The 26,303-nt window shown below is 37.4% G+C and overlaps 1 protein-coding gene across 2 annotated transcripts in view; it reads left to right on the top strand.

The window, feature by feature from the left end:
• APOOL (apolipoprotein O like) overlaps positions 1 to 18,605 on the top strand; it is a 103,312-nt gene extending 84,707 nt beyond the window's left edge. For both annotated transcript variants that reach the window (XM_055563603.1, XM_055563602.1), the window contains 4 exons: positions 3,394 to 3,485; positions 5,942 to 6,049; positions 6,233 to 6,344; positions 18,092 to 18,605. In XM_055563603.1, the coding sequence (XP_055419578.1) occupies positions 3,394 to 3,485; positions 5,942 to 6,049; positions 6,233 to 6,344; positions 18,092 to 18,180 (401 nt within the window). In that variant the 3' untranslated portion in view covers positions 18,181 to 18,605. The remainder of the gene's footprint in view (positions 1 to 3,393; positions 3,486 to 5,941; positions 6,050 to 6,232; positions 6,345 to 18,091) is intronic.
• Positions 18,606 to 26,303: the final 7,698 nt, after the last annotated feature.

Below are 26,303 nucleotides of genomic sequence, written 5' to 3'. Positions count from 1 at the left end.
TGATTCAGGAAACAGTTTCTGTTAGTGTAGTGAACTACTACTTACCAGTCAGGTTTCCAGGTGCCAGCTAATTGCCAGTCTTGCAAGCATACCTTACTAATGGTAGCAGTCTTGGGCATATGTTAACTCTTTTCTGCACATCATTAAATAACTCTCATAAGCACATGGTGAATTTTGTATTTGCCCATCTTCCATCTCTGGTATGGAAATCTCTCTCAGTAGGAATTACTGCCTCCCCTCCTCACTTAAGCCCTTACTAAGCTGGTCAGTTCTCTGGTCAATAGGCATTTTGAGCGCCTTCCATTTATCCTCTGTCTCCCAATGCCAGTCATTATCTCCAAACTAAATTACATGTGGTTAGAACCAGCTGAACCACATGTCTGAACCAGCCTGGAGTTTGACATCAGATACATTATGGTTGGTTTACCCAGCTTTAGTCTTTAAAGTAGCCTCAACCCAAGTATACCTAATCACATATAAAACCTCTGTAAGTTATAAGAACATTCCAGCATTCTACTATAGCCCATGTATCTATCACAATAGATCTAACACTTTCTTTATAGATAATATTAATGGCTCCTTGTATCATAGTTTTTATTCTAACACTATATGCAACCTCTAATTGCATACATATTATAAATTATTTGTTAGGAAAGACATTGAAAACCAAGATCACCATATGTAACAATAAGACAAAGAATTCAATTTTAAAGGAAACTGGCCAAAGTGTATTACTCAGTTCTCATAATCCACTTGTAAGAGAAACTGTTCCTTAGGTCATCCACAATGACTCCAAAGTGTCAGAGCTAGAATAATCTAACCCAATATTTTTTTTTTAAGTTACAGAGCTCAGTTTATAAGTAGGTAGTGAAATAAATATGGTGATTCTCAGGAAGCATTTTATTCAAAAATAAAATAGAGGAGGATAGCAAATATAAGAGTGTTTTGTACTCAGTATGGATAAATATTGTGAAACTTTTGTTTCAGTAGTGTGTGTGTGTGTGTGTGAGAAAGAGAAATAGAAAAAGACAAAGAAAGATAGGTCAAATTTGTTCTTCAATGTGAGTCATGGTCAAAAAAGTATGAAAGACGTTGGTTTAGTGTAATCATATAATGCTACAGATAGAGCTCTAGAGAAAGGAAATCATTCAATGATTGCATAGTACATATTATATAGCTGGTTAGTGACTATGTCTAGAGTCATTTCCTACTTATAGGAGTAGGGCAGTTGAACACAAATGCAATTCATTTTCTTGTAACCTGGCCTTTCATATCAAGTAAAGAAAGGATGAATGCAAATCTTTTTAATATTTAAATAATAAAGAATACATCTCGTGTGTACATATACACACAGAGAGAATGGAATATTATTACTCAGCCATAAAAAAAGAATGAAATAATGCCATTTACAGCAACATGGATGGACCTAGAAATTATCATAGTAAGTGAAGTAAGAGAAAGACAGGTATCATATGATATCACTTATATATGGAATCTAAATTATATAAACGAACTTATTTTAAAAACAAAAATAGAATCATAGACATAGAAAAACTTATGGTTGTCAAAGGGGATAGTGGGGATGAGAGAGGGAGGGAAATTAGGAGTTCGGGATTAACATATACACACTATTATATATAAACTAGATAAACAACAATGATATAACACAGGGAACTATATTCAATATCTTGTAATAACCAATAATGGAAAAGAATCTGAAAGAGAATATATATAACTAGATCACTTTGCTATACACCTGAAACTAACACAACATTGTAAATTAACCACACTTTCATTTTTTTCCATAGATATATATTCATATGAAAAAAAAAACAATAAATCCAAGCATATGTATGCATCATACACTAGACATTTGGATAGTTGATTAGAGAATGGTATACTATTCAATGTCAATCAATAAAGAAATGGTTATGCTTCAATTTTAAAATGGTTTTAAGAAGTATAGCAACTACAAAGAAAGTAAATAAAGAATAAAATAAGATGACACATAAAGGAAAAACTGCCACTTTCCAAGTTTAGGAGCAGCAGAAATTTGGCTGAGTCAAGGAAACCTACATTAAGAAATATTAGGTCAGTAAAATCAAGAACCAAACTACAGATACTAGGATAATAGTGAGCAAGACATATTTTAATATAATTATACCTTCTTTCCCAATATCACCAAAACAAGTCTATATCTAAAGGAAAGTAAAACTAAGGGTGGAAGCCGCCTACCTACCCACCTCCCTCAATGCTCAATCTATTGTAGACATGACTGTAGAAGGCCTCATTACTAATAGTCAAAGCCAGATAGAGAAATATTTCTTGTTTTACCTTCCCTAAACTGTGAAGTTGCCTGATATATTTTTCTGATATACCAGATAAACTGGTATATTTTACTGATATACCAGATAAACTGTCCAATTTTTAAACTGAGTTGTAAATTCTGTTCCAGAGAATAAAAGTACTTACCATAATTAGAAATTGCATCATCTATAATAGTTTCCCAGATCATATTTAGAGTCAAGTGTACCCACACAAGCATTTAAGATACATACTGTTTTGAACTAACAGTCTGTTTGAACTAAGCTACGGCTTAGAGTAGTGGGTTTCAAACTATTCTGTAGAATCTAGGGTTCCATGAAAGTGTTCAGTGGTGGTATGGGAATACTGGAAAAACCATGTAGGTAGGGCATGATATGAGCTTCACTTCCTCAGGCTAACTGGAGTAACTTCAAGTCCATAGATTTTATATATGAAGTTCCTAGTGAGGTTCTATTTGGAAGATTTTTTTTTTTAAGAATTTTGCTACTTTAAACACTTTGAAAATGACTCCTAGATGCTTAATTAAGGCAATAGTGAAAATGAATGAATTATTAGAAATTACTTGCAGTTATTAAATTATTACTTCAGTATTCTAAAGCAATGACATGAAGGAGTTATGTACCTTTTAAAATCTTTATTAGTTAGCTGGATCATTTCAGCTTTCTAGAGACTTAGTAAAAAAAAAAAAGATATCTGAAAAGAGTCCATTTCAGTTTAACATGGTGTTACAAACTTGGAAAAACTGTGGCTACAACTCTGGGTTTATTAGGACTTGAAAAAATACCTAGCTTTTAAAAAGAAGAAAATTATCAACCCCGTTTGTGTAGGTAATTATCAATGTTAGATTGAGAATACTTTTCTTAAATTGAATGTGACAACTAAGGGAGATTAATTGAACTGTAATACTTAAGGACATTTTAACTCTCATCTTGTTTGGTGTTTTTACCTAAAAAATAACTTAGCATAGATGGTGGCTTAAAGGGGAACAAAGAAAACATTAAAGTTCTAAAAGCATCAAGTGTCTGGCAGCATCTGTTTGGAGTTTAATAGTTTGTTTGAATGTTACAGGTTCTCGATTTAAGAGAATTGCTTATCCATTGGGATTGGCCACTTTGGGAGCAACTGTTTGCTACCCTGTTCAATCAGTAATAATTGCAAAGGTAAGCTCTTTTTAAGTGATAGCTTCATTTCAGTATTTGTTTAAATTCTCAGTGTGACAATATTTAAATGTCACACAGTACGTGTAACATTTAATTTTCAGGGAAATATAGTTGGTATTAACTCTGGTGGCAACTCTGTTGGCAAAATCACATTAGCATCTCAGCTTGTTAATGCCATTGTTAATTACATGATTATCACAAATAAATAGGATTAATTTGTTAAAATATAATTCAACAATATAAATGCTGGTTTGAGGATTAATGTACACGTGGCATTTCAGATCAGTGTGTAAAGAAAAGGTAGACTATTCAAGAAACGTGTTGGAATAATTGACATTTCAGAAAAATACTTTGACCTTTACCAAATATCATGCAAAAATATTGCAGGTGAAATAAAGATATAATGAGAAGATATAATGCTATAAAATATTAGAAGAGCAGAAAGGCATTTTTGTATAATCTTGAGATACGAAAGGCCTTCTTAAAACACAGCCAGAAGCCATGAAAGAAAAAAAATAATGTATTTTGCTACATCAAAGTCATACATTTCTGTTGATCACGGTATACCATGTACAAAGTTAAAGGATAAATGAAAAACTGAGAAAGTTATTTGCACATATATAATACAGGACTAAATAATATCCTTCAATATATTAAAAGCTTCTGTAAATCAATAGGAAAACAATGAATGCCCTCTAAGAAAATGAAGAAAGTATATGAACAAACAATCCACAAAATAAGAAATATAAATGGCCTAATATATTAAAGATCTTCGTTTTCTGAATGTTGAGCTTTAAGCCAACTTTTTCACTCTCCACTTTCACTTTCATCAAGAGGCTTTTTAGTTCCTCTTCACTTTCTGCTATAAGGGCAGTGTCATCTGTATATTTGCAGTTATTGATCTTTCTCCCGGCAATCTTGATTCCAGCTTGTGTTTCTTCCAGTCCAGCGTTTCTCATGATGTACTCTGCATATAAGTTAAATAAGCAGGGTGACAATATACAGCCTTGACGTACTCCTTTTCCTGTTTGGATCCAGTCTGTTGTTCCATGTCCAGTTCTAACTGTTGCTTCCTGACCTGCATACAAATTTCTCAAGAGGCAGATCAGACTTTATTTTTCTGGGCTCCAAAAGCACTGCAGATGGTGACTGTAGCCATGAAATTAAAAGATGCTTACTCCTTGGAAGGAAAGTTATGACCAACCTAAATAGCATATTCGAAAGCAGAGACATTACTTTGCCAACAAAGGTTCGTCTAGTCAAGGCTATGGTTTTTCCTGTGGTCATGTATGGATGTGAGAGTTGGATTGTGAAGAAGGCTGAGTGCCAAAGAATTGATGCTTTGGAATTGTGGTGTTGGAGAAGACTCTTGAGAGTTCCTTGTACTGCAAGGAGATCCAACCAGTCCATTCTGAAGGAGATCAGCCCTGGGATTTCTTGGGAAGGAATGATGCTAAAGCTGAAACTCCAGTACTTTGGCCACCTGATGCGAAGAGTTGACTCATTGGAAAAGACTCTGATGCTGGGAGGGATTGGGGGCAAGAGGAGAAGGGGACAACAGAGGATGAGATGGCTGGATGGCATCACTGACTCGATGGATGTGAGTCTGAGTGAACTCCAGGAGTTGGTGATAGACAGGGAGGCCTGGCGTGCTGCGATTCATGGGGTTGCAAAGAGTGGGACATGACTGAGCAACTGATCTGATCTGATCTGATATTAAAGATGCTTAACTTCATCAGCAACCAAATAAATGCAAATTTAAAAGATCATTTAGATATTGATTTTTAGCCTTTCCATTTGACAAAGATTTAAAAGATTCATAACATTGCTGCTGAGAAATTGGGTTGGAAAATAGTTATATACTCTTGATGGGAGTGTAAATTGCTGTAGTACAGTGCTGAATTTCTGAAGGCAATGTGGCAATAGTATAAAAAATTAAAATGTATATCATCTTTAATGATATACCCAAGGAATTACCACAAGGGTATATGATCCCAGTTATTTGTGGAAGGGTGCTAATTACAGCATGGTTATAATTGCCTAAAGAAAAAAAAGGATGCCCATCATCAAGGGATTTGTTAAATCATAATGCTCATATGCCCATCAATAGGGGATTTGTTAAATGAATTATGATATGTTCATTATAGACTACAGACTTTGCAGCTATTAGAAGCAGATCTTCTGGTATATAAACTGATATGGAAACATCTCTGTGACATGTTGTTAAGCTTTTGAAAAAATCACACCTCCAAATAATATATATCGTGAGGCAAATAATTTTTTGTATAAGATATAGAAAATGAGGCTTTGTGTTATCATGTTCTAGAGACTTATAGCTTTACTGTTGATTCTGACCTGGTTTTTCATATAAAATACAAGACATAATTTTTTAAAATATTTGTTATTTTAACTTTTAAAAATTTATATTATTTGACTCACTTTTTTTTTTTAATTAGGTAGCTGGGAAAAAGGCATATGCTACAAGCCAGCAAATGTATGAAGCAGTTAAATCACTGTGGACAAAAAACAACAAAAAACTTCCTGAACATAAAGAAAAAACTAAGGTAGAATTTAAATGGACTAAAAACGTAGACTGTTTTGTTTAGGTGAATGTCCTAGACAGAGGTCAAGGATGGAATGAAAAAAGATGAAGGAATATACTACCTTGCATGCTATAATTTTTTAGGATATTTTATTGTTTTAGTAAAATGATTTACCTATGAAAGAAAAATCTTTTTGTTAAACAGCTAGGAAGCACTGATGAAACAGAAACACCTGCAGAAACAACTCACAACCTGAAACATTCAGTGCCTTTGCCAACAGAACTCAGCTCTGAAACAAAGACAAAATCTACATCAGGTTTGTTTGGAATAATTCATTTTTTAAATTATTTTCTTAAATAACTTTATAGTATTATAATTAGTAGTTTGAATTTATTTATGTGTTTTCATAAATGTTTTGTCCTCATATCTGTAGTCTGTGTGTCTTTTTAGGTTATGAGGTTCTCAATCAGGTAGAGGAAAATGTGTCTTTCTGGATTCTTCTAGTTATAGGCTATAACAATATGTCATATCTACATAGAAGAAATACCAGGTTTCCATTTCTTGTTCTATCCCCATCCATCTTTGCTTCCACAGTCAGTTTTATTTAGTTTAGATACTAGGAAAACTTTCAAGATAAAATAGTAAAAATAGCACAAATTATAATACTAATATCTTTGCTAGTATTAGATACAGGCAACTATGCGAGATCAAAATGTGACAGTTATACTTTCTAAACATCATGGTTTTACCGTGATAAAAAGAAACATATCAGTTCAATAGTATATTCACATAAACTCACCAGTCATTGGCTTATGTAGGTTTATCTGTACTAAGTAAATGATACTATGCATCAAGTCATCTTATTACAAAGGAAATAGGACCAACTCAGAAGTAGAGAATTAGAGAATAATGAGAATATGTGCCCTTTACTGAGCAACTGCTGTGGGGCAAAGAGCTATAAATGTGTTATTCAATCTTCTCCCAAAAAGAAAAAAAAAAAAACTCTGGTGTGTATGTAATTATAATTATTTTATGATAAATAGACTGAGATTCAGGGAGCTTAAGTAACTTGCCCAAAATTATAGTTTACAAATAGAGTTATGTTTATAGTCTAGATATTCTTGACACCGAAGTCCAAGCTCCTCCTTTGCATATAGATTATCTAATTTAAAACAAGATTTTAGTCTCTAATTTCCTCTGAGGGGATTTTAGTCTCCTCCCCTATCACTTAATCTTTATAAAAGCTCTCACTGAGTAACAAACTTGATTTGAGTTTTAATATTTTCCTGTCACTTCTCTTTTCTAATCAAGATAAGTTGTACAGGTTTTAGACTCTCTGAATAATCCACAGTTGCCCATATTCCCTCAAGTATATAATATATCTGGTCATTTCTCTAAATGCCTGTCAACTCCAGAGATTTTTGTGGAGATGTTAGAGCTTATCAGTGGGACCAGACCATCCCTGCTGCTGCTGCTGCTAAGTTGCTTCAGTCGTGTCCGACTCTTTGCAACCCCATAGACGGCAGCCCACCAGGCTCCACCATCCCTAGGATTCTCCAGGCAAGAACACTGGAGTGGGTTGCCATTTCCTTCTCCAGTGCAGGAAAGTGAAAAGTGAAAGGGAAGTCGCTCAGTCGTGTCCGACTCTTCGCGACCCCATGGACTGCAGCCCACCAGGCTCCTCTGTCCATGGGATTTTCCAGGCAAGAGTGCTGGAGTGGGGTGCCATTGCCTTGTCCATCCCTAGCCAACGTCTTTTCTTCTCACATCTGTATTCTGGAACCTTTTACTGCCTATCATAAGTAATCTGGTATATGTAAAGCATCCTAAGGAGACATGTAGAGGAAAGAGATACTCAGTACTATTCATCGTTATCGTATATCATTCAGGGTTGATTATATAGTAGACCCAGAATTGAGACTCATTATTTCCACATTTCATATGCAATCCCAAAGGTCTATTATGTGAAAAACAGTAGTGATCATGAACATAGGTTTTAAGATAGAACATGAATCTTAATCCTAAATCCAACATTTACTAGTTCTATTGCCTGGGGCAAGTTATCTAATACCCCAAGCCTCAGTATCTTCATCTATAAAAGAGAGTCAATAATAGTATCTTTTTGACATGATTGTTATGAGGATTAAATGAAATATTGCATGTAAAGCAAAAAGTACAATGTCAAGCACATACTAAATTCTCAACGAGTGTTAAGAGATATCATTGCTGCTGCTAAGTCGCTTCAGTCGTGTCCAACTCTATGCGAACCCATAGACGACAGCCCATCAGGCTGTACCATCCCTGGGATTCTCCAGGCAAGAACACTGGAGTGGGTTGCCATTTCCTTCTCCAATGCATGAAAGTGAAAAGTGGAAGTGAAGTCGCTCATTCGTGTCCGACTCTTAGCGACCCCACGGACTGCAGCCTACCAGGCTCCTCCATCCATGGGATTTTCCAGGCAAGAGTACTGGAGTGGGGTGCCATTTTGCCAATAAACAAATTTGCCATTGAGCACATTTTGGGAGCACATTACTTAGCAGGGGAGCATGTCCCTAGCCACCACTTCTCACCATATAGAATAGATTGTGTATACTGTCCAACAATATATTGTAACTCACAGTGTGAGTTTGATTGTCCTCTATCATCCATATACATTTTTGGTGACAACTTTTATTTTGGGAATCACAAGTTTGGAAATTTGGTGACATGGACTTCTTCAAAATATGATGAAAGTAGAATGAAATCTTTCACAGTCTCACAAGATTAATATCCCTCTCAAATAGAGGTTGACAAACTATGGACCTTGTGCTAAATCTGGCTCACTAATTATTTTTGCACATTTCACAAGCCAAGAATAGTTCCTATGTAATTTAAATAGTTTAAAAAAATATCAGAAGAAAAATGTTTCATGACAAGTGAAAATTGTATGAAATTCAAATTTTATTTTATTTTTTTTTCTTTTTTTTTTAATTTTATTTTATTTTTAAACTTTACATAACTGTATTAGTTTTGCCAAATATCAAAATGAATCCGCCACAGGTATACATGTGTTCCCCATCCTGAACCCTCCTCCCTCCTCCCTCCCCATTCCATCCCTCTGGGTCGTCCCAGTGCACCAGCCCCAAGCATCCAGTATCGTGCATCGAAGTTTTATTGGAACACAGCCACACTCACTTATGTATTGTCTGTGGCTGTTTTCACCCTAAAATGGCAGAGTTGAGTGGTTGTGATGGAGACCTTATGGTTTACGAAGTTTAAATGTTTACTTTGGTCCTTTGCAAATAGATTTGCTGATTCCTATTTTAGAGGGATGAGGTGTTCCATACATACATGACTCATGTTCCCCTCATGATATTTCCCAGATTATTATATGGGTCATGACACTAAATATCCAAAATCAAAATCCTGAAAGGCAAAACAAAATTTCCTACAGTCTTTTAGTGTTAGGGAGACAGAAACTCAAGCTGTCAATCAGAAGCTAGAGAGTACCATACCTGAGGAACAGGGTTGACCAACTCTTCTATAAACTGCAACACAGCTCAGTGCCTGATTGGAGATGATAAGTATCAATACTTTACCCCTCCCCAAGAAAGGAAAAAAGTCCCCACTCTGGCAGATGATATCATCTGGAGCTTCTACAATTCTTTTTTACACAGTGTCCACCATACAAATAAAATGTGTGTTAGTCACTCAGTCGTGTCCAACTCTTTGCAACCCCATGGACTGTACCCCGCCAGGCTTTTCTGTCCATGGGATTCTCCAGGCAAGAATACTGGAGTGGATTGCTGTTCCCTTCTCCAGAGGATTTTCCACATCCAGGGATAGAACCCTGGTCTCCTGAATTGCAGGCAGATTCTTTACCATTTGAGCTACCGGGAAGTCCTACAAATAAAATATTAGTCATGCAAAGAGACAGGAAGATGTGACTAAGAAAAGAGAAAAAAACATTACAGCAGATCCACAGGTGATCTAAATATTGAAGTTAGAAGAAAAGCACTTTAAAATAACTATGACTAATATATCAAATGGAAAATATGATGAACAAAATAGATGAAAGGATGGAAAATTTCACAGCCAGTTGGAATCTGTGAAAAAATCAAGTGGATATTCTAGATGTGAAAAATACAGTATCTGAAATTATGAACTCATTGGATGGGTTTAATAGCAGATTGTATACAAAAAGAGGACAGAAATAATGAACTCAAATATAGGATAAAAAAGACAAACTGAAGCCAGAGAGAAAAAAGAATGGAAAGAATAGATCAGTGTGAGAATGCACTTTGCAATGATTAATATGTTTAAGTGTTTCAGTTACTGAGACAGCTGAATACTGAGTATCATCCCGATTTTATACAGAAGAAACAAAAATAGAATCTCTAATATTCATAACTTCACTCAGCAATTTATTAGTGATCTGTCCTATTTTTGATACCTAACTTGCTTAAAATATAAATGAGATAAGGAGTGAACTAAATTATCAATGAACAGATAATACCTAATGGCTATTTGAGACAATAATTCATTGCTTTTTAATAAACATCTTCATTCTTTACCTATTTGCTATAACAGCAGTTTTTTTTTTTTTAAGTCGACTATAAAAAGCTAAGCATAAATAGCTTTTCATTTGAGATTTATGATAAAATACAAAGAAAATCATTTTGATGATTAGGAGAATGAGATTCAAGAAGAGTTTTATGATGGCTAATTCTTTGGGAGGACAGAGAGCCTTTTATCAAAAGGGATTAAGAAATATTTGAGGAAAGGTATAATCTTTAATTACTCAGAAAAGCATGAGACAAACCCTTTTTAAAAAGGCAGAAATCAAATGACCTAGGCTAAGTGGTTCTAAGCCAGAGGGATCCACATCACAATTTCTTGAATTTCTTTCTTTTTTTTTTTTTCTAAAATTCACTCTACATAAGAATTATAAATTAGAATTTCCAGAGGTGAGGCCTCCAAGCAGGTGGATTATAGGAAAAGCTCCACAGGGAATTCTGTATGTACATTCCTCTAGTTAATAATGACCAACATAAGCTATGAATAAACAAAAAATCTGAAGCCTCTCAACAAATTTTGAGAGATGGGGATCTAAAGGTAACAGAGCCTTTCAAATTTAGGTGAGCTGACTATTTGACCAGATTTTGAACAAGAATATAAATTAAGAAAGTTAGTAGAGTGTTAGAAAACTTAGTCAGTCAATGGACATTTTTAAGCAAATCAGACACATTCAGACTTATATAAAATAAGTATTTCTCAATGCTTACTATAGTATGTCTATGGTAAGAGTTGGACTATAAAGAAGGCTGAGCGCCAAAGAATTGATGCTTTTGAACTGTGGTGTTGGAGAAGACTCTTGAGAGTCCCTTGGACTGCAGGGAGATCCAACCAGTCCATCCTGAAGGAGATAACTCCTGGGTATTCATTGGAAGGACTGATGTTGAAGCTGAAACTCCCATACTTTGGCCACCTGATGAGAAGAGCTGACTCATCTGAAAAGACCCTGATTCTGGGAAAGATTGAGGGTAGGAGGAGAAGAGGACGACAGAGGATGAGATGGTTAGATGGCATCACTGACTCGATGGACATGGGTTTGGGTGGACTCTGGGAGTTGGTGATGGACAGGGAGGCCTGGCGTGCTGCGGTTCATGGGGTTGCAAAGAGTTGGACATGACTGAGCAACTGAACTGAACTATAGTATGTCTATTTGATAAAACTATTTCTTAGTATATTTTTCACTTGTACTGACCAAAAGCTTCCACCAGGAAGATACATTTGGAAAAGGAGCAGTCAGAACACTGTTTCTTAACCTACTTGTACTACAGACCTCATCTCAGAATGTTTTTAAATACATAAACAAAATACACAGTAATGTATGAGCTTCCCTAGTTGTATTAATCAACAATAATTAACAACATACTGAAAAAGGGTATAATTTTGAAGTGGTAGTAAGTATAAATATTTCAAGATATCTGCAACTGCAGTGTGATATGAAAATATCTATGGTTTCTATTAGTGACAGAGTCTAAGGTATTCTTAGAGGATAGTATTGTGGTTTGTTGCCTGCATTCATTATTGAAGAAGACATTCATTTTCAGTCAGAGGTTAATGAAAACAAAGACAAATTTCCCCTATCCAAGTTCATAGATCATATGAATTCTTTCCACAGACTCCCCTCCTCCAAAGGGATTCCAGGTTAAAAGTCTATGGAGAACTGTATTCTTGTCATGCGTAGTGATTATTTAAGATCTGGCTGTTTTTAAAATATACTTAGTGGTGAAGTTACATATAGAGCTATCCCAGTTTATAAAACAGAAACTATTTCTGAAAAGGTAGATGTAAAATAAATAATTGTATGTAAATCTATTTCTCACTTTTAACTAGAAACTAAATTTCTCTCTGGCAAAAAGATGTGTCTCAAATGTAAAAAAAAAAAAATCATTTCAAAATGAATCAGAATTTGAAAAATATTTAAAATTTTAAAAATGGTGAAAAATATTTTTAGTGTATGTCACAAAATAAATATAAAAACTATTCTTACCTACTTAACATACACAGGGTATTATATGTACCACTTTGTATATATTATTATGTTGAATACTAAAAACAATTTTGTGACATTTTGTGACTACACTAACCCCAGGGTTTGTGACATTTTGTGACACTTCTGCATACTCTAACCCCCATTTTTCAGAAGATCCAGGGTTGTTGTATTGGGAGTCAGACAAAACTGGATTCAGTCCTGGTTCCAATGCTTATCACCTTGATGACACTGGTCAAGTTTCTTAACCTATCTACATTAAAATGTCCTTATCTGTAAAACATGAATAATATAAAAATGTCATCTATCTCACAGTGTTATTCTGAGATAATGCATGAAAATAATGTGGCATCTTGCCTGGTACACAGTCAGCTTATCAAGATCACATTGATCCACACTGCCAAATCCAGGTTCCATTCCCAATCTCTATCTTATGTAATCCATCAGTAATTTCTAACAGAAATGATTATTCCTTCGTCCTTGAAACAGTCTCTTTACTTGGCCTGTGGGATATCACTTACTCTTGGTTCTCTTACTTCACTGACTGGCTGTTTCTTCAGTCTTCTCTGCTATATTCTCCTAATATTCTTAACCTCAAAAACTTGGAGTATCCAAAGGTCTCATTCTTTGGACTTCTTTTATGATGTTACAGATGACCTCATATGGTCCCATAGTTTTAGATGCTATTTATACCTTAGGAACATAAAATTTATAAACCAGCCCAGGAGACTCCTGAACGTTAGAGTCACATTTCTGCTTACTCAGTATATGTATTCAGATGTTCAGTAAGTTCAGTTCAGTCACTCAGTTGTGTCCGACTCTTTGCAACCCCATGAACTGTAGCACGACAGACCTCCCTGTCCATCACCAACTCCTGGAGCCTACTCAAACTCGTGTCCATCACATCGGTGATGCCATCCAACCATATCATCCTCTGTCGTCCCCTTCTCCTCCCACCTTCAATGTTTCCCAGCATCAGAGTCTTTTCCACTGCTGGGCATATACACCAAAGAAACCAGAATGAAAGAGACACGTGTACCCCAATGTTCATCACAGCACTGTTTATAATAGCCAGGATATGGAAGCAACCTAGATGTCCATCAGCAGATGAATGGATAAGAAAGCTGTGGTACATATACACAATGGAGTATTCAGTTCAGTTCAGTCGCTCAGTCATGTCTGACGCTTTGCGACCCCATGAATCACAGCACGCCAGGCCTCCCTGTCCATCACCAACTCCCGGAATTCACCCAGACTCACGTCCATCGAGTCAGTGATGCCATCCAGCCATCTCATCCTCTGTCATCCCCTTCTCCTCCTGCCCTCAATCCCTCTCAGCATCAGAGTCTTTTCCAGTGAGTCAACTCTTCGCATGAGGTGGCCAAAGTACTGGAGTTTCAGCTTTAGCATCATTCCTTCCCAAGAAATCCCAGGGCTGATCTCCTTCAGAATGGACTGGTTGGATCTCCTTGTAGTCCAAGGGACTCTCAAGAGTCTTCTCCAACACCACAGTTCAAAAGCATCAATTCTTTGGCGCTCAGCCTTCTTCACAGTCCAACTCTCACATCCATACATGACCACAGGAAAAACCATAGCCTTGACTAGACGAACCTTTGTTGGCAAAGTAATGTCTCTGCTTTTCAATATGCTGTCTAGGTTGGTCATAACTTTCCTTCCAAGGAGTAAGTGTCTTTTAATTTCATGGCTGCAGTCACCATCTGCAGTGGTTTTGGAGCCCAAAAATTACTCAGCCATTGAAAAGAATACATTTGAATCAGTTCTAATGAGGTGGATGAAACTGGAGCCTATTATACAGAGTGAAGTAAGCCAGAAAGAAAAACACCAATACAGTATACTAACGCATAAATATGGAATTTAGAAAGATGGTAACGATAACCCTGTATGCGAGACAGCAAAAGAGACACAGATGTATAGAACAGTCTTTTGGACTCTGTGGGAGACGGAGAGGGAGGGATGATCTGGGAGAATGACATTGAAACTTGTATAATATCATATAAGGAACGAATCGCCAGTCCAGGTTCAATGGAGGATACAGGTTGCTTGGGGCTGGTGCACTGGATGACCCAGAGGGATGGTACAGGGAGGGAGGTGGGAGGGGGGTTCAGGATGGGGAGCATGTGTACACCCGTGGTGGATTCATGTTGATGTATGGCAAAACCAATACAATATTGTAAAGTAATTAACCTCCAATTAAAATAAATAAATTTAATTTTAAAAAATAAAATAAAAAACAAACAGAGTCCTTTCCAGTAAGTCAGTTCTTCACATCAGTTGGCCAAAGTATTGGAGATTCAGCTTCAGCATCAGTCCTTCCAATGCATGTTCAGGACTTATTTCCTTTAGGATGGACTGGTTTGATCTCCTTGCAGTAAAAGGAACTCTCAAGAGTCTTCTTCAACACCACAGTTCAAAAGCATCAATTCTTTGGCCCTCAGGGTTCTTTATAGTCCAACTCTCATACCAAGGGAACATTTTATACAAAGATGGGCTCAATAAAGGGCAGAAATGGTAGGGACTTAACAGAAGCAGAAGATATTAAGAAGAGGTGGCAAGAATACACAAAAGAACTGTACAAAAAAGATCTTCACGATCAATATAATCATGATGGTGTGATCACTCACCTAGAGCCAGACATCCTGGAATGTGAAGTCAATTGGGCCTTAGAAAGCATCACTACGAACAAAGCTAGTGGACGTGAAGGAATTCCAGTTGAGCTATTTCAAATCCTGAAAGATGATGCTGTGAAAATGCTGCACTCAATATGCCAGCAAATTTGGAAAACTCAGCAGTGGCCACAGGACTGGAAAAGGTCAGTTTTCATTCCAATCCCAAAGAAAGGCAATGCCAAAGAATGCTCAAACTACCACACAATTGCACTCATCTCACACACTAGTAAAGTAATACTTAAAATTCTCCAAGCCAGGCTTCAGCAATACGTGAACTGTGAAATTCCTGATGTTCAAGCTGGTTTTAGAAAAGGCAGAGGAACCAGAGATCAAATTGCCAACATCTGCTGGATCATCAAAAAAGCAAGAGAGTTCTATTTCTGCTTTATTGACTATGCCAAAGCCTTTCACCGTGTGGATCACAATAAACTGTGGAAAATTCTGAAAGAGATGTGAATACCAGACCACCTGACCTGCCTCCTGAAAAACCTATATGCAGGTCAGGAAGCAACAGTTAGAACTGGACATGGAATGACAAACTGGTTCCAAATAGGAAAAGGAGTACGTCAAGGCTGTATATTGTCACCCTGCTTATTTAACTTATATGCAGAGTACAGCATGAGAAACGCTGTGCTGGAGGAAGCACAAGCTGGAATCAAGACTGCAGGGAGAAATATCAATAACCTCAGATATGCAGATGACACCAACGTTATGGCAGAAAGTGAAGAGGAACTAAAGAGCCTCTTGATGAAAGTGAAAGAGGAGAATGAAAAAGTTGGCTTAAAGCTCAACATTCAGAAAACTAAGATCATGGCATCTGGTCCCATTACTTCATGGGAAATAGATGGGGAAACAGTGGAAACAGTGTCAGACTTTTTTGGGGGGGCTCCAAAATCACTGCAGATGGTGATTGCAGCCATGAAATTAAAAGACGCTTACTCCTTGGAAGGAAAGTTATGACCAACCTAGACAGCATATTAAAAAGCAGAGACATTACTTTGCCAACAAAGGTCCATCTAGTCAAGGCTATGGTTTTTCCAGTGGTCATGTATGGATGTGAGAGTTGGACTGTGAAGAAAGCTGAGCACCAAAGAACTGATGTTTTTCAACTGTGTTGTTGGAGAAGACTCTTAAGAGTCCCTTGGACTTCAAGGAAATCCTGCCAGTCCATCCTAAAGGAGATCAGTCCTGGGTGTACATTGGGACGACTGATTTTGAATCTGAAACTCCCATACTTTGGCCACTTGATGCGAAGACCTGACTTATTTGAAAAGACCCTTATGCTGGGAAAGATTGAGGGCAGGAGAAGGGGGCTACAGAGGATGAGATGGTTGGATGGCATCACTGACTAGATGGACGTGAGTTTGGGTGGACTCCGGGAGTTGGTGATGGACAGGGAGGTCTGGTATGCTGCGTTTCATGGGGTTGCAAAGAGTCGGACACGACTGAGCGACTAAACTGAACTGAACTGAACTCACATCCATACATGACCACTGGAAAAACCATAGCTTTGACTAAATGGACCTTTGTTGGTAAAGTCTTTGCTTTTAATATGCTTTCTGGGTTTGTCATCACTTTTCTTCCAAGGAACAACCGTCTTTTAATTTCATAGCTGCAGTGATTTTAGAGCCCAAGAAAACAAAGTCTGTCACTGTTTCCATTGTTTCCCCATCTATTTGCCATGAAGTGATGTCTAGATAGCAATTCAAATATAGCACACCCAAAACTCAACAATTAATTTACCTTCTCCCAAACATGCTTCTGGGGCTTCCCTGGTTGCTCAGTGGTCAAGAATCTGCCTGCCAATGCAAAAGATGCAAGTTCAATTCCTGATTTGGGGGAGATGCCATGAAGAAGGAAATGGTAACGTACTCCAGTATTCTTGCCTGAAAAATTCCATGGACAGAGGGACCTGGTGGGCTACAGTCCATAAAGTTGCAAAGAGTTGGACACGACTGAGCAACTGAATGACAACAACAACAAAACATGTTTCTACATTTCCCCCATCTCAGTAAATGTCATCTCCATTCTTTTAGTTTCTCAAATTAAAGAGTATCACTCACACAACATACTGAATCCATTTTGGAAATCCTGTCCTTAAGTTATCACCACCTCCACTGCCCTAATAAAAGCCATTAGCATTTCCATCCTGGTGTACTGCAGTCTTCTCTGCTATAATAGCTTCCTAACTCGTCTCCATACTTCTATGCTTATTTCCCTACACTCTCTTCTACCCATAGCCAAGAGTAATCTTTTTAAAAACATAATATTATGTTACACTTCTGCCCAAAACTGTCCAGTGACTTCTCATCTCTTAGAATAAAAGAGAAAAACTTTCCTATGACCTGTGTGGCCTAGCATTCCACTGTTTTCTGATTATGACTTCTATCACACTCATTGCATCCACCATCAGCACATCTTGCTAACTCTGTTACAGCCATATTTGCTATTTTATGGCTCCTCAGACATGCCTAAAGTCTGTTACACTTGCCACCTGCTCCTCCAGTAAGTCATTTCCCTCAAATAGCTACAGGGCTCATACCTGCACCTTCTTCAGTTCTTTGCTCAAATATATAAGGCTTTCTTTCCCTGGCCACCCTGTTTAAAATTGCAGATTACCCAATCTCTCCATATGCCTCTCCACCCTGTTTTATTTTTCTGCATACCACCATCTGACATGCCGTTTACTTAACTTATTTTCTCCTTTGCCCAACTTGAATGTTAGGTCCATGTTTGTGGAGATTTTTATCTGTTTTGCTCATTGATGTGCCCCCCATATCAACAAGAATTTTGTTAAATTAATGACTAATTTTCTTTTTCATTTTAATACTTTATCAGGTGCTACACAGTTTATGCCTGACCTCAAGTTCATGGATCACGGGCAGTCCCATCCAGAAGATATAGATATGTACAGCACTAGAAGCTGAAATAGTCTGCATAGAGAACTACAAGACGTGTGAAGTTTCAAATAATGGTGAAAAAAATCATGTAACGTGTAACTGATGCATAGGATATAAATTAAACCAAGTTTTCCCCTTACATCTTCTAATGTACAGTTTGAAAAATCACATTAGTGACTAAAACGCAAACTGAATACAATCCAAACAACATTAAATGATCACTGAGGAGGCAGAGGTAGAAGTATTAGGATGCATTTCATGACTTTAAGGGTGTTTATTAAAAAAAAAAAGTGTGTATATATAAAATATATATACATATACACATATATATTTGCTGTAGCTTTTCTGAATTAATATCAGCTAAATTAGAATGGTGTGTGGAAGGTTGTGTTCCCTCCCCCCTGTTTGTTTTGCATTTACCAGAGATATAATAAAATATACATATTTTATGACATGTGCTTGGCTTTGTCTCTTTGTTTAATTAATGCTAATTCCTCTTAGATGTCCAAAAATAAGTCTGTTTGAGAGGACCATGTGCTACATGGGACGCCTCAGTGCTGCTTAGCTTTCCTTCTACTGATTCCTATGTAGTTTCCTATTCTGGTCTCCAGGAGAGGTTTTCAGTTCAGTTCAGTCACTCAGTCGTGTCCGACTCTTTGCAACCCCATGAATCACAGCATGTCAGGCCTCCCTGTCCATCACCAACTCCCGGAGTTCACCCAAACTCAAGTGCATCGAGTCGGTGATGCCATCCAGCCATCTCATCCTCTGTTGTCCCCTTCTCCTCCTACCCCCAATCCCTCCCAGCATCAGGGTGTTTTCCAATGAGTCGACTCTTCGCATGAGGTAGCCAAAGTATTGGAGTTTCAGCTTTACCATCAGTCCTTCCAGTGAACACCCAGGACTGATCTCCTTTAGGATGGACTGGTTGGATCTCCTTGCAGTCCAAGGGACTCTCAAGAGTCTTCTCGAACACCACAATTAAAAAGCATCAGTTCTTCGGCACTCAACTTTCTTCACAGTCCAACTCTCACATCCATACATGACTACTGGAAAAACCATAGCCTTGACTAGACGAACCTTTGTTGACAAAGTAATGTCTCTGCTTTTTAATATGCTGTCTAGGTTGGTCATAACTTTCCTTCCAAGGAGTAAGCGTCTTTTAATTTCATGGCTGCAATCACCATCTTCAGTGATTTTGGAGCCCAAAAAAATAAAGTCTGACACTGTTTCCACTGTTTCCCCTTCTATGTGCCATGAAGTAATGGGACCAGATGCCATGATCTTAGTTTTCTGAATGTTGAGCTTTAAGCCAACTTTTTCACTCTCCTCCTTCACTTTCATCAAGAGGCTTTTTAGTTCCTCTTCACTTTCTGCCATAAGGGTGGTGTCATCTGCATATCTGAGGTTATTGATATTTCTCCTGGCAGTCTTGATCCGAGCTTGTGCTTCTTCCAGTCCAGCGTTTCTCATGATGTACTCTGCATATAAGTTAAATAAGCAGGTTGACAATATACAGCCCTGATGTACTCCTCTTCCTATTTGGAACCAGTCTGTTGTTCCATGTCCAGTTCTAACTGTTGCTTCCTGACCTGCATATAGGTTTCTCAGGAGGCAGGTCAGGTGGTCTGGTATTCCCATCTCTTTCAGAATTTTCCACAGTTTATTGACAGTTAAAGGCGTTGGCATAGTCAATAAAGCAGAAATAGATGTTTTTCTGGAACTCTTTTGCTTTTTTCTTATTCTGAAGCCTCCTATACCTGCCAAAGAAGACTATGTCTCCTATTACAGAGAGGAAAAAAATAAGTTATTAGACATAGTCTTTCCCAACTTCTTCCCATCTGTTTTCAAGACTTACCTCTTTTCAGCCATGCATCCCCCTTTTCTAAAGTTGATGCTTCTATTTGTGTTCCAGATCTCCTTTCCGTCTTTTCTAGTACCATATTCCATCCTGTTTAATTTTCAGTCTTTTGTTTCTCTTTCAACTGATTTCTTTTCCTCAGTCTCTAACAGCTTCAAATCCTCTTTATCCAAAAACAACAGTAGCAAAAACCTTTCCCTAACTCCCTCTTCCTCTTGAGCTATCTTTTCTTTCTCTTTCCTATGATTTTCAGACTTCATAAAACAGTAATTAATGTCATTTTCTTAAGTTCTCAATTTCAATTCCTCTATAACTTGCTACACCTTTGCCTCTATGTTGTTTTTCAGTAAATTATGTCTGATTCTTTGTGACCCCATAGACAGGTCTCCCTATCCGTCACTATCTCCCAGAATTTGCTCAAATTCATGTTCATTGAGTTAGTGATGCTATCTAATAATCTCATCCTCTGTACCTACTTGAATTTTATGTAATGATTGACTCGTAACTACTCCCTCCTAAAATTCAGTACTCCTTTTAGTGTTATTCCTGCTCCTCTTGTTACTCATTCTTCTCTTGCTTTGAATCCCTTACATGTTAAGGCTCCTCAGTTTGCATTTCTTGTCTTTTCTCATTCAATGCTCTCTCATTTCCATTCAACATACTTCACTGACTCCAAGCATCATTTATACATCCTTATTATTAATATTTCCATCTTCCATATTTCTCCAGAAGTGTGTATCTATTTTTCTAATTATTAGTCATGTCTATCTTATATCCAATATGTGCATGTGTGCTAAGTTGCTTCAGTCATGTCCGACTCTTTGTGACCCTATGGACTGTAGCCCACAGGGATTCTCCAGAAATCCTGGGATTCTCCTGTCAAGAATACTGGAGTGAGTTGCCAGGCCCTCCTCCAGGGGTTCTTCCCAAGCCAGGGATCGAACCCACATCTCTTACGTCTCCTTCATTGGCAGGCAGGTTCTTTTACCACTAGCACCACCTGGAAAGCCCTGTATATCCCATAGAGATTCTCAATATCAATACTTGTTCAATCACTTAGTCGTGTCTGACTCTTTGTGACCCCATGGACTGCAACACTCCAGGCCTCCTTGTCCTTCACCATCTCCCAGAGCCTGCTCAAACTCGTGTTCATTGAGTCAGTGATGCCATCCAGCCATCTTAAACTCTGTCATGCCTTTCTCCTCCTGCCTTCAATCTTTTCCAGCATCAGCATCTCTTCTAATGAGTTGGCTCTTCGCATCAGGTGGCCAAAGTATTGGAGCTTCAGAATTAGTCCCTCCGATGAACATTCAGGATCGATTTCCTTTAGGATTGACTGGTTGGATCTTCTTGCAGTCCAAGGGACTCTCAAGAGTCTTCTCCAACACCACAGTTCAAAAGCATCAATTATTTGGCACTCAGTCTTCTTTATAGTCCAACTCTCACATCCATACATGACTACTGGAAAAACCATAGCTTTGACTAGATGGACCTTTATCAGCACAGTGATATCTCTGCTTTTTAATAGACAAGATCCATCTGCAATGCAAGAAACCTGGGTTTGATCTCTAGGTTGGGAAGATCTCATGGAGGAGGGCATGGCAACCCACTGAGTATTCTTGCCTGGAGAATCCACATGGACAGAGGAGGCTGGAAGGCTACAGTCCCTGAGGTTACAAACAGTTGGACATGACTGAGCAACTAATCACAGCACAGCATAGGTTTGTCATAGCTTTTCTTCCAAGGAGCTATGTTAATTTATTGGCTGCAGTGATTTTGGAGCCCAAGAAAACAAAGTCTGTCACTGTTTCCATTGTTTCCCCATCTATTTGCCATGAACTGATGGGACCAGATGTCATGCTCTTAGTTTTCTCAGTGTTGGGTTTTAAGCCAGCTCTTTTACTCTCCTCTTTCACCTTCATCAATACACTGTTTAGTTCCTCTTGGCTTTTTGCCATTAAGGTGGTGTCATCTGCATATCTGAGGTTATTGATATTTCTCCCTGTAATCTTGATTCTAGCTTATGCTTCATCTAGCCTGGCATTTCACATGATGTACTCTGCATATAAGTTAAATAAGCATGGTGACAATATACAGCCTTGACATACTCTTTTCCCAATTTGGAACCAGTCTGTTGTTCCATGTCTGGTTCTAACTGTTGCTTCTTGACCTGCATACAGGTTTCTCAGGAGGCCAGGCTCTTCTGTCCATGGGATTCTTCAGGCATGAATACTGGAGTGAGTTGCCATTTGCTCCTCCAGTGGATCGAACCCAGGTCTACCTGCATCTTCTACATTGTCAGGTGAATTCTTTACCACTGAGCCACCTGGGAAGCCCCAATATCAAAAGACCTAAAACTAAATTGTCTCTACATGTCTCTCACTTCTGTGTTTCTCAAATCAATTGTACTTTCTCTAATCCTTACTCTCATTCAGGTCTTCATCATCACTTCCTGGATTATTATATATGCTTCTGGTCAATCTGCTTGCCATCAGTCTTGCTTTCTGTCACTTAACATTGCATTCTGCTTATAAGTAACAGTAAACCAGTTAACTGTAGCTGCTTAAATAAATGAGTCTGTTTAAAGTCTGGAATTGGTCAGTACAGAGTTGGTATAGTGACTCATTGGTGTCATCAAGGATCTAGATATATTTCTCTTTCTACTCTACTCTTTAGCATGTTGATTTTTCACCTCATGATCACAAAATGGCTCCTATACCTCTCAGGAACACACACATTCAAAGTAGGAAAAGGGGTTACAAAAAACTGTACCAGATACTTCTGACTCCCTCTAATCAGAGAATTAAATTATTTATTAGAATCCCTCTCAAAAGACTTCTGTCTATATCTTAACCAGAATTTGTCTTGTAAGTCAAATTTAAGGTTGGCAAATTACATTTTTGTCTATGAAGAGAAAGGCAAGTGGTAAGGGATTTGGAATGGTGTTCAGTTTAAGTTAATATATAGTGTCTGCTACCCTATTCTTCTAACCCATCTATCAGATTATTATGACATAGTTGTCTTCCTGAGATCTTCAGTGACTCAACATTGTCTACAGAATCAAATCAAGACCCATTAGCATGACATACAAGGCCTTCATATATGATCCCAGTTAAACTTTAATCCTTCTTTCCGTCTCCCCACCCACCCTACTATCAAGTATATAATATTGGGTTGGCCAAAAAGTTAATTTGGGTTTTTCCATAACACTGTACAGAAAAACTTGAACAAACTTCTTGGCCCGCCCAGTATGTTATCTATAATACCACTTGCTTCATAAACATGCTTTGCTCTTTTATTACCTCTTTCTCTGCCTGTGCTAGTGTCTCAGTGTTGTTTTTGTCTCGTCACGCTTCATTCCAACTTCCTACTTATTCTTCAAACTCATCCTTTCTCAGTTCCCCAGGGTAGGATTTAGATACTCTCCTATACATTAACTTACATTTGGTATTTATTGCTGTGATAGCCCACATAATTTATTATAAAAATAAAACTAATTTATAGAAGAGCTAACACCTATCCTATTCAAACTCTTCCAGAAAATTGCAGAGGAAGATAAACTTCCAAACTCATTCTATGAGGTAACCATTATCCTAATACCAAAACCTGACAAAGATGCCACAAAAAAAGAAAACTACAGGCCTATATCACTGATGAACATAGATGCAAAAATCCTTAACAAAATTCTAGCAATCAGAATCCAACAACATGTTAAAAAGATCATATAACATGACCAAGTGGGCTTTATCCTAGGGATGCAAGGATTCTTCAATATCCACAAATCACTCATTGTAACACACCACATTAACAAATTGAAAAATAAAAGCCATAGGATTATTTCCATAGATGCAGAGAAAGCCTTTGACAAAACTCAACACCCATTTATGATAAAAACTCTCCAGAAAGCAGAAGAAACATACCTCAACATAATAAAAGCTATACATGATAAACCCACAGCAAACATTATCCTCAATTGTGAAAAATTGAAAGCATTTCCCCTAAAGTCAGGAACAAGACAAGGGTGCCCACTCTCACCACTACTATTCAACATAGTTTTGGAAGTTTTGGCCACAGCAATCAGAGCAGAAAAAGAAATAAAAGGAATCCAAATTGGAAAATAAAAAGGAAAACTCTCACTGTTTGCAGATGACATGATCCTCTACATAGAAAACCCTAAAGACTCCACCAGAAAATTACTAGAGCTAATCAATGAATATAGTAAAGTTGCAGGATAAAAAATCAACACACAGAAATCCCTTGCATTCCTAGACACTAATAATGAGAAAATAGAAAGAGAAATTAAGGAAACAGTCACATTCACCATTGCAACAAAAAGAATAAAATACTCAGGAATATATCTACCTAAAGAAACTAAAGTCCTATATATGGAAAACTATAAAACACTGGTGAAAGAAATCAAAGAGGACACTAATAGATGGAAAAATATACCATGTTCATGGATCGGAAGAATCAATATAGTGAAAATGAGTATAATACCCAAAGCAATCTATAGATTCAATGCAATCCCTATCAAGCTACCAATGGTATTTTTCACAGAGCTAGAACAAATAATTTCACAATTTGTATGGAAATACAAAAAACCTCAAATAGCCAAAGCAATCTTGAGAAAGAAGAATGGAACTGGAGGAATCAACTTGCCTGACTTCAGGCTCTACTACAAAGCCACAGTCATCAAGACAGCATGGTACTGGCACAAAGACAGAAATATAGATCAATGAAACAAAATAGAAAGCCCAGAGATAAACCCATGCACCTATGGACACCTTATCTTTGACAAAGAAGGCAAGAATATGCAGTGGGGAAAAGACAATCTCTTTAACAAGTAGTGCTGGGAAAACTGGTCAACCACTTGTAAAAGAATGAAACTAGAACACTTTCTAACACCATACACAAAAATTAACTCAAAATGGATTAAAGATCTAAACATAAGACCAGAAACTATAAAACTCTTAGAGGAGAACATAGGCAAAATACTCTCTAACATAAATCACAGCAGGATCCTCTATGACCCACCTCCCAGAATATTGGAAATAAAAGCAAAAATAAACAAATGGCACCTAATTAAAATTAAAAACTTCTGCACAACAAAAGAAACTGTAAGCAAGGTGAAAAGACAGCCTTCAGAATGGGAGAAAATAATAGCAAATGAAGCAACTGACAAACAACTAATCTCAAAAATATACAAGCAACTCTGGCAGCTCAATTCCAGAAAAATAAACAATCCAGTCAAAAAAATGGGCCAAAGAACTAAACAGACATTTCTCCAAGGAAGACATACAGATGACTAACAAACACATGAAAAGATGCTCAACATCACTCATTATCAGAGAAATGCAAATCAAAACCACAATGAGGTACCATTTCACGCCAGTCAGAATGGCTGCTATCCAAAAGTCTACAAGCAATAAATGCTGGAGAGGGTGTGGAGAAAAGGGAACCCTCTTATCCTGTTGGTGGGAATGCAAACTAGTACAGACACTATGGAGAACAGTGTGGAGATTCCTTAAATGACTGAAAATAGAACTGCCATATGACACAGCAATCCCACTGCTGGGCATACACACCGAGGAAACCAGAATTGAAAGAGACACATGTACCCCAATGTTCATCACAGCACTGTTTATAATAGCCAGGACATGGAAGCAACCTAGATGCCCATCAGCAGATGAATGGATAAGAATGCTGTGGTACATATACACAATGGAGTATTACTCAGCCATTAAAAAGAATACATTTGAATCAGTTCTAATGAGGTGGATGAAACTGGAGCTGATTATACAGAGTGAAGTAAGCCAGAAAGAAAAACACCAATACAGTATACTAATGCATATATATGGAATTTAGAAAGATGGTAACAATAACCCTGTATGCGAGACAGCAAAAGAGACACCGATGTATACAACAGTCTTTTGGACTCTGTGGGAGAGGCACAGGGGGATGATTTGGCAGAATGGCATTAAAACATATATAATATCATATAAGAAACGAATCACCAGTCCAGATTTGATGCAGTATATACAGGATGCTTGAGGCTGGTGCACTGGGATGACCCAGAGGGAGGTGGGAGGGGTGTTCAGGATTGGGAACACGTGTATACCCGTTGATGTATGGCAAAACCAATACAATATTGTAAAGTAATTAGCCTCTAATTAAAATAAATAAATAAATAAAAACTAAAACTAGATTAGTATTTTTTTTTTTAATTTACAAGGCTCTTTGTGGTATAACTGAATCATCTTTGTATAGCTTTTTAAATGGGCTTCCCAGG

This window comes from Bubalus kerabau, chromosome X (assembly GCF_029407905.1).
Source record: "Bubalus kerabau isolate K-KA32 ecotype Philippines breed swamp buffalo chromosome X, PCC_UOA_SB_1v2, whole genome shotgun sequence".
Lineage (NCBI taxonomy): Eukaryota > Metazoa > Chordata > Mammalia > Artiodactyla > Bovidae > Bubalus > Bubalus kerabau.
Note: the sequence above shows the minus strand (reverse complement) of the source record. Positions and strands in the feature narration are given on the sequence as shown.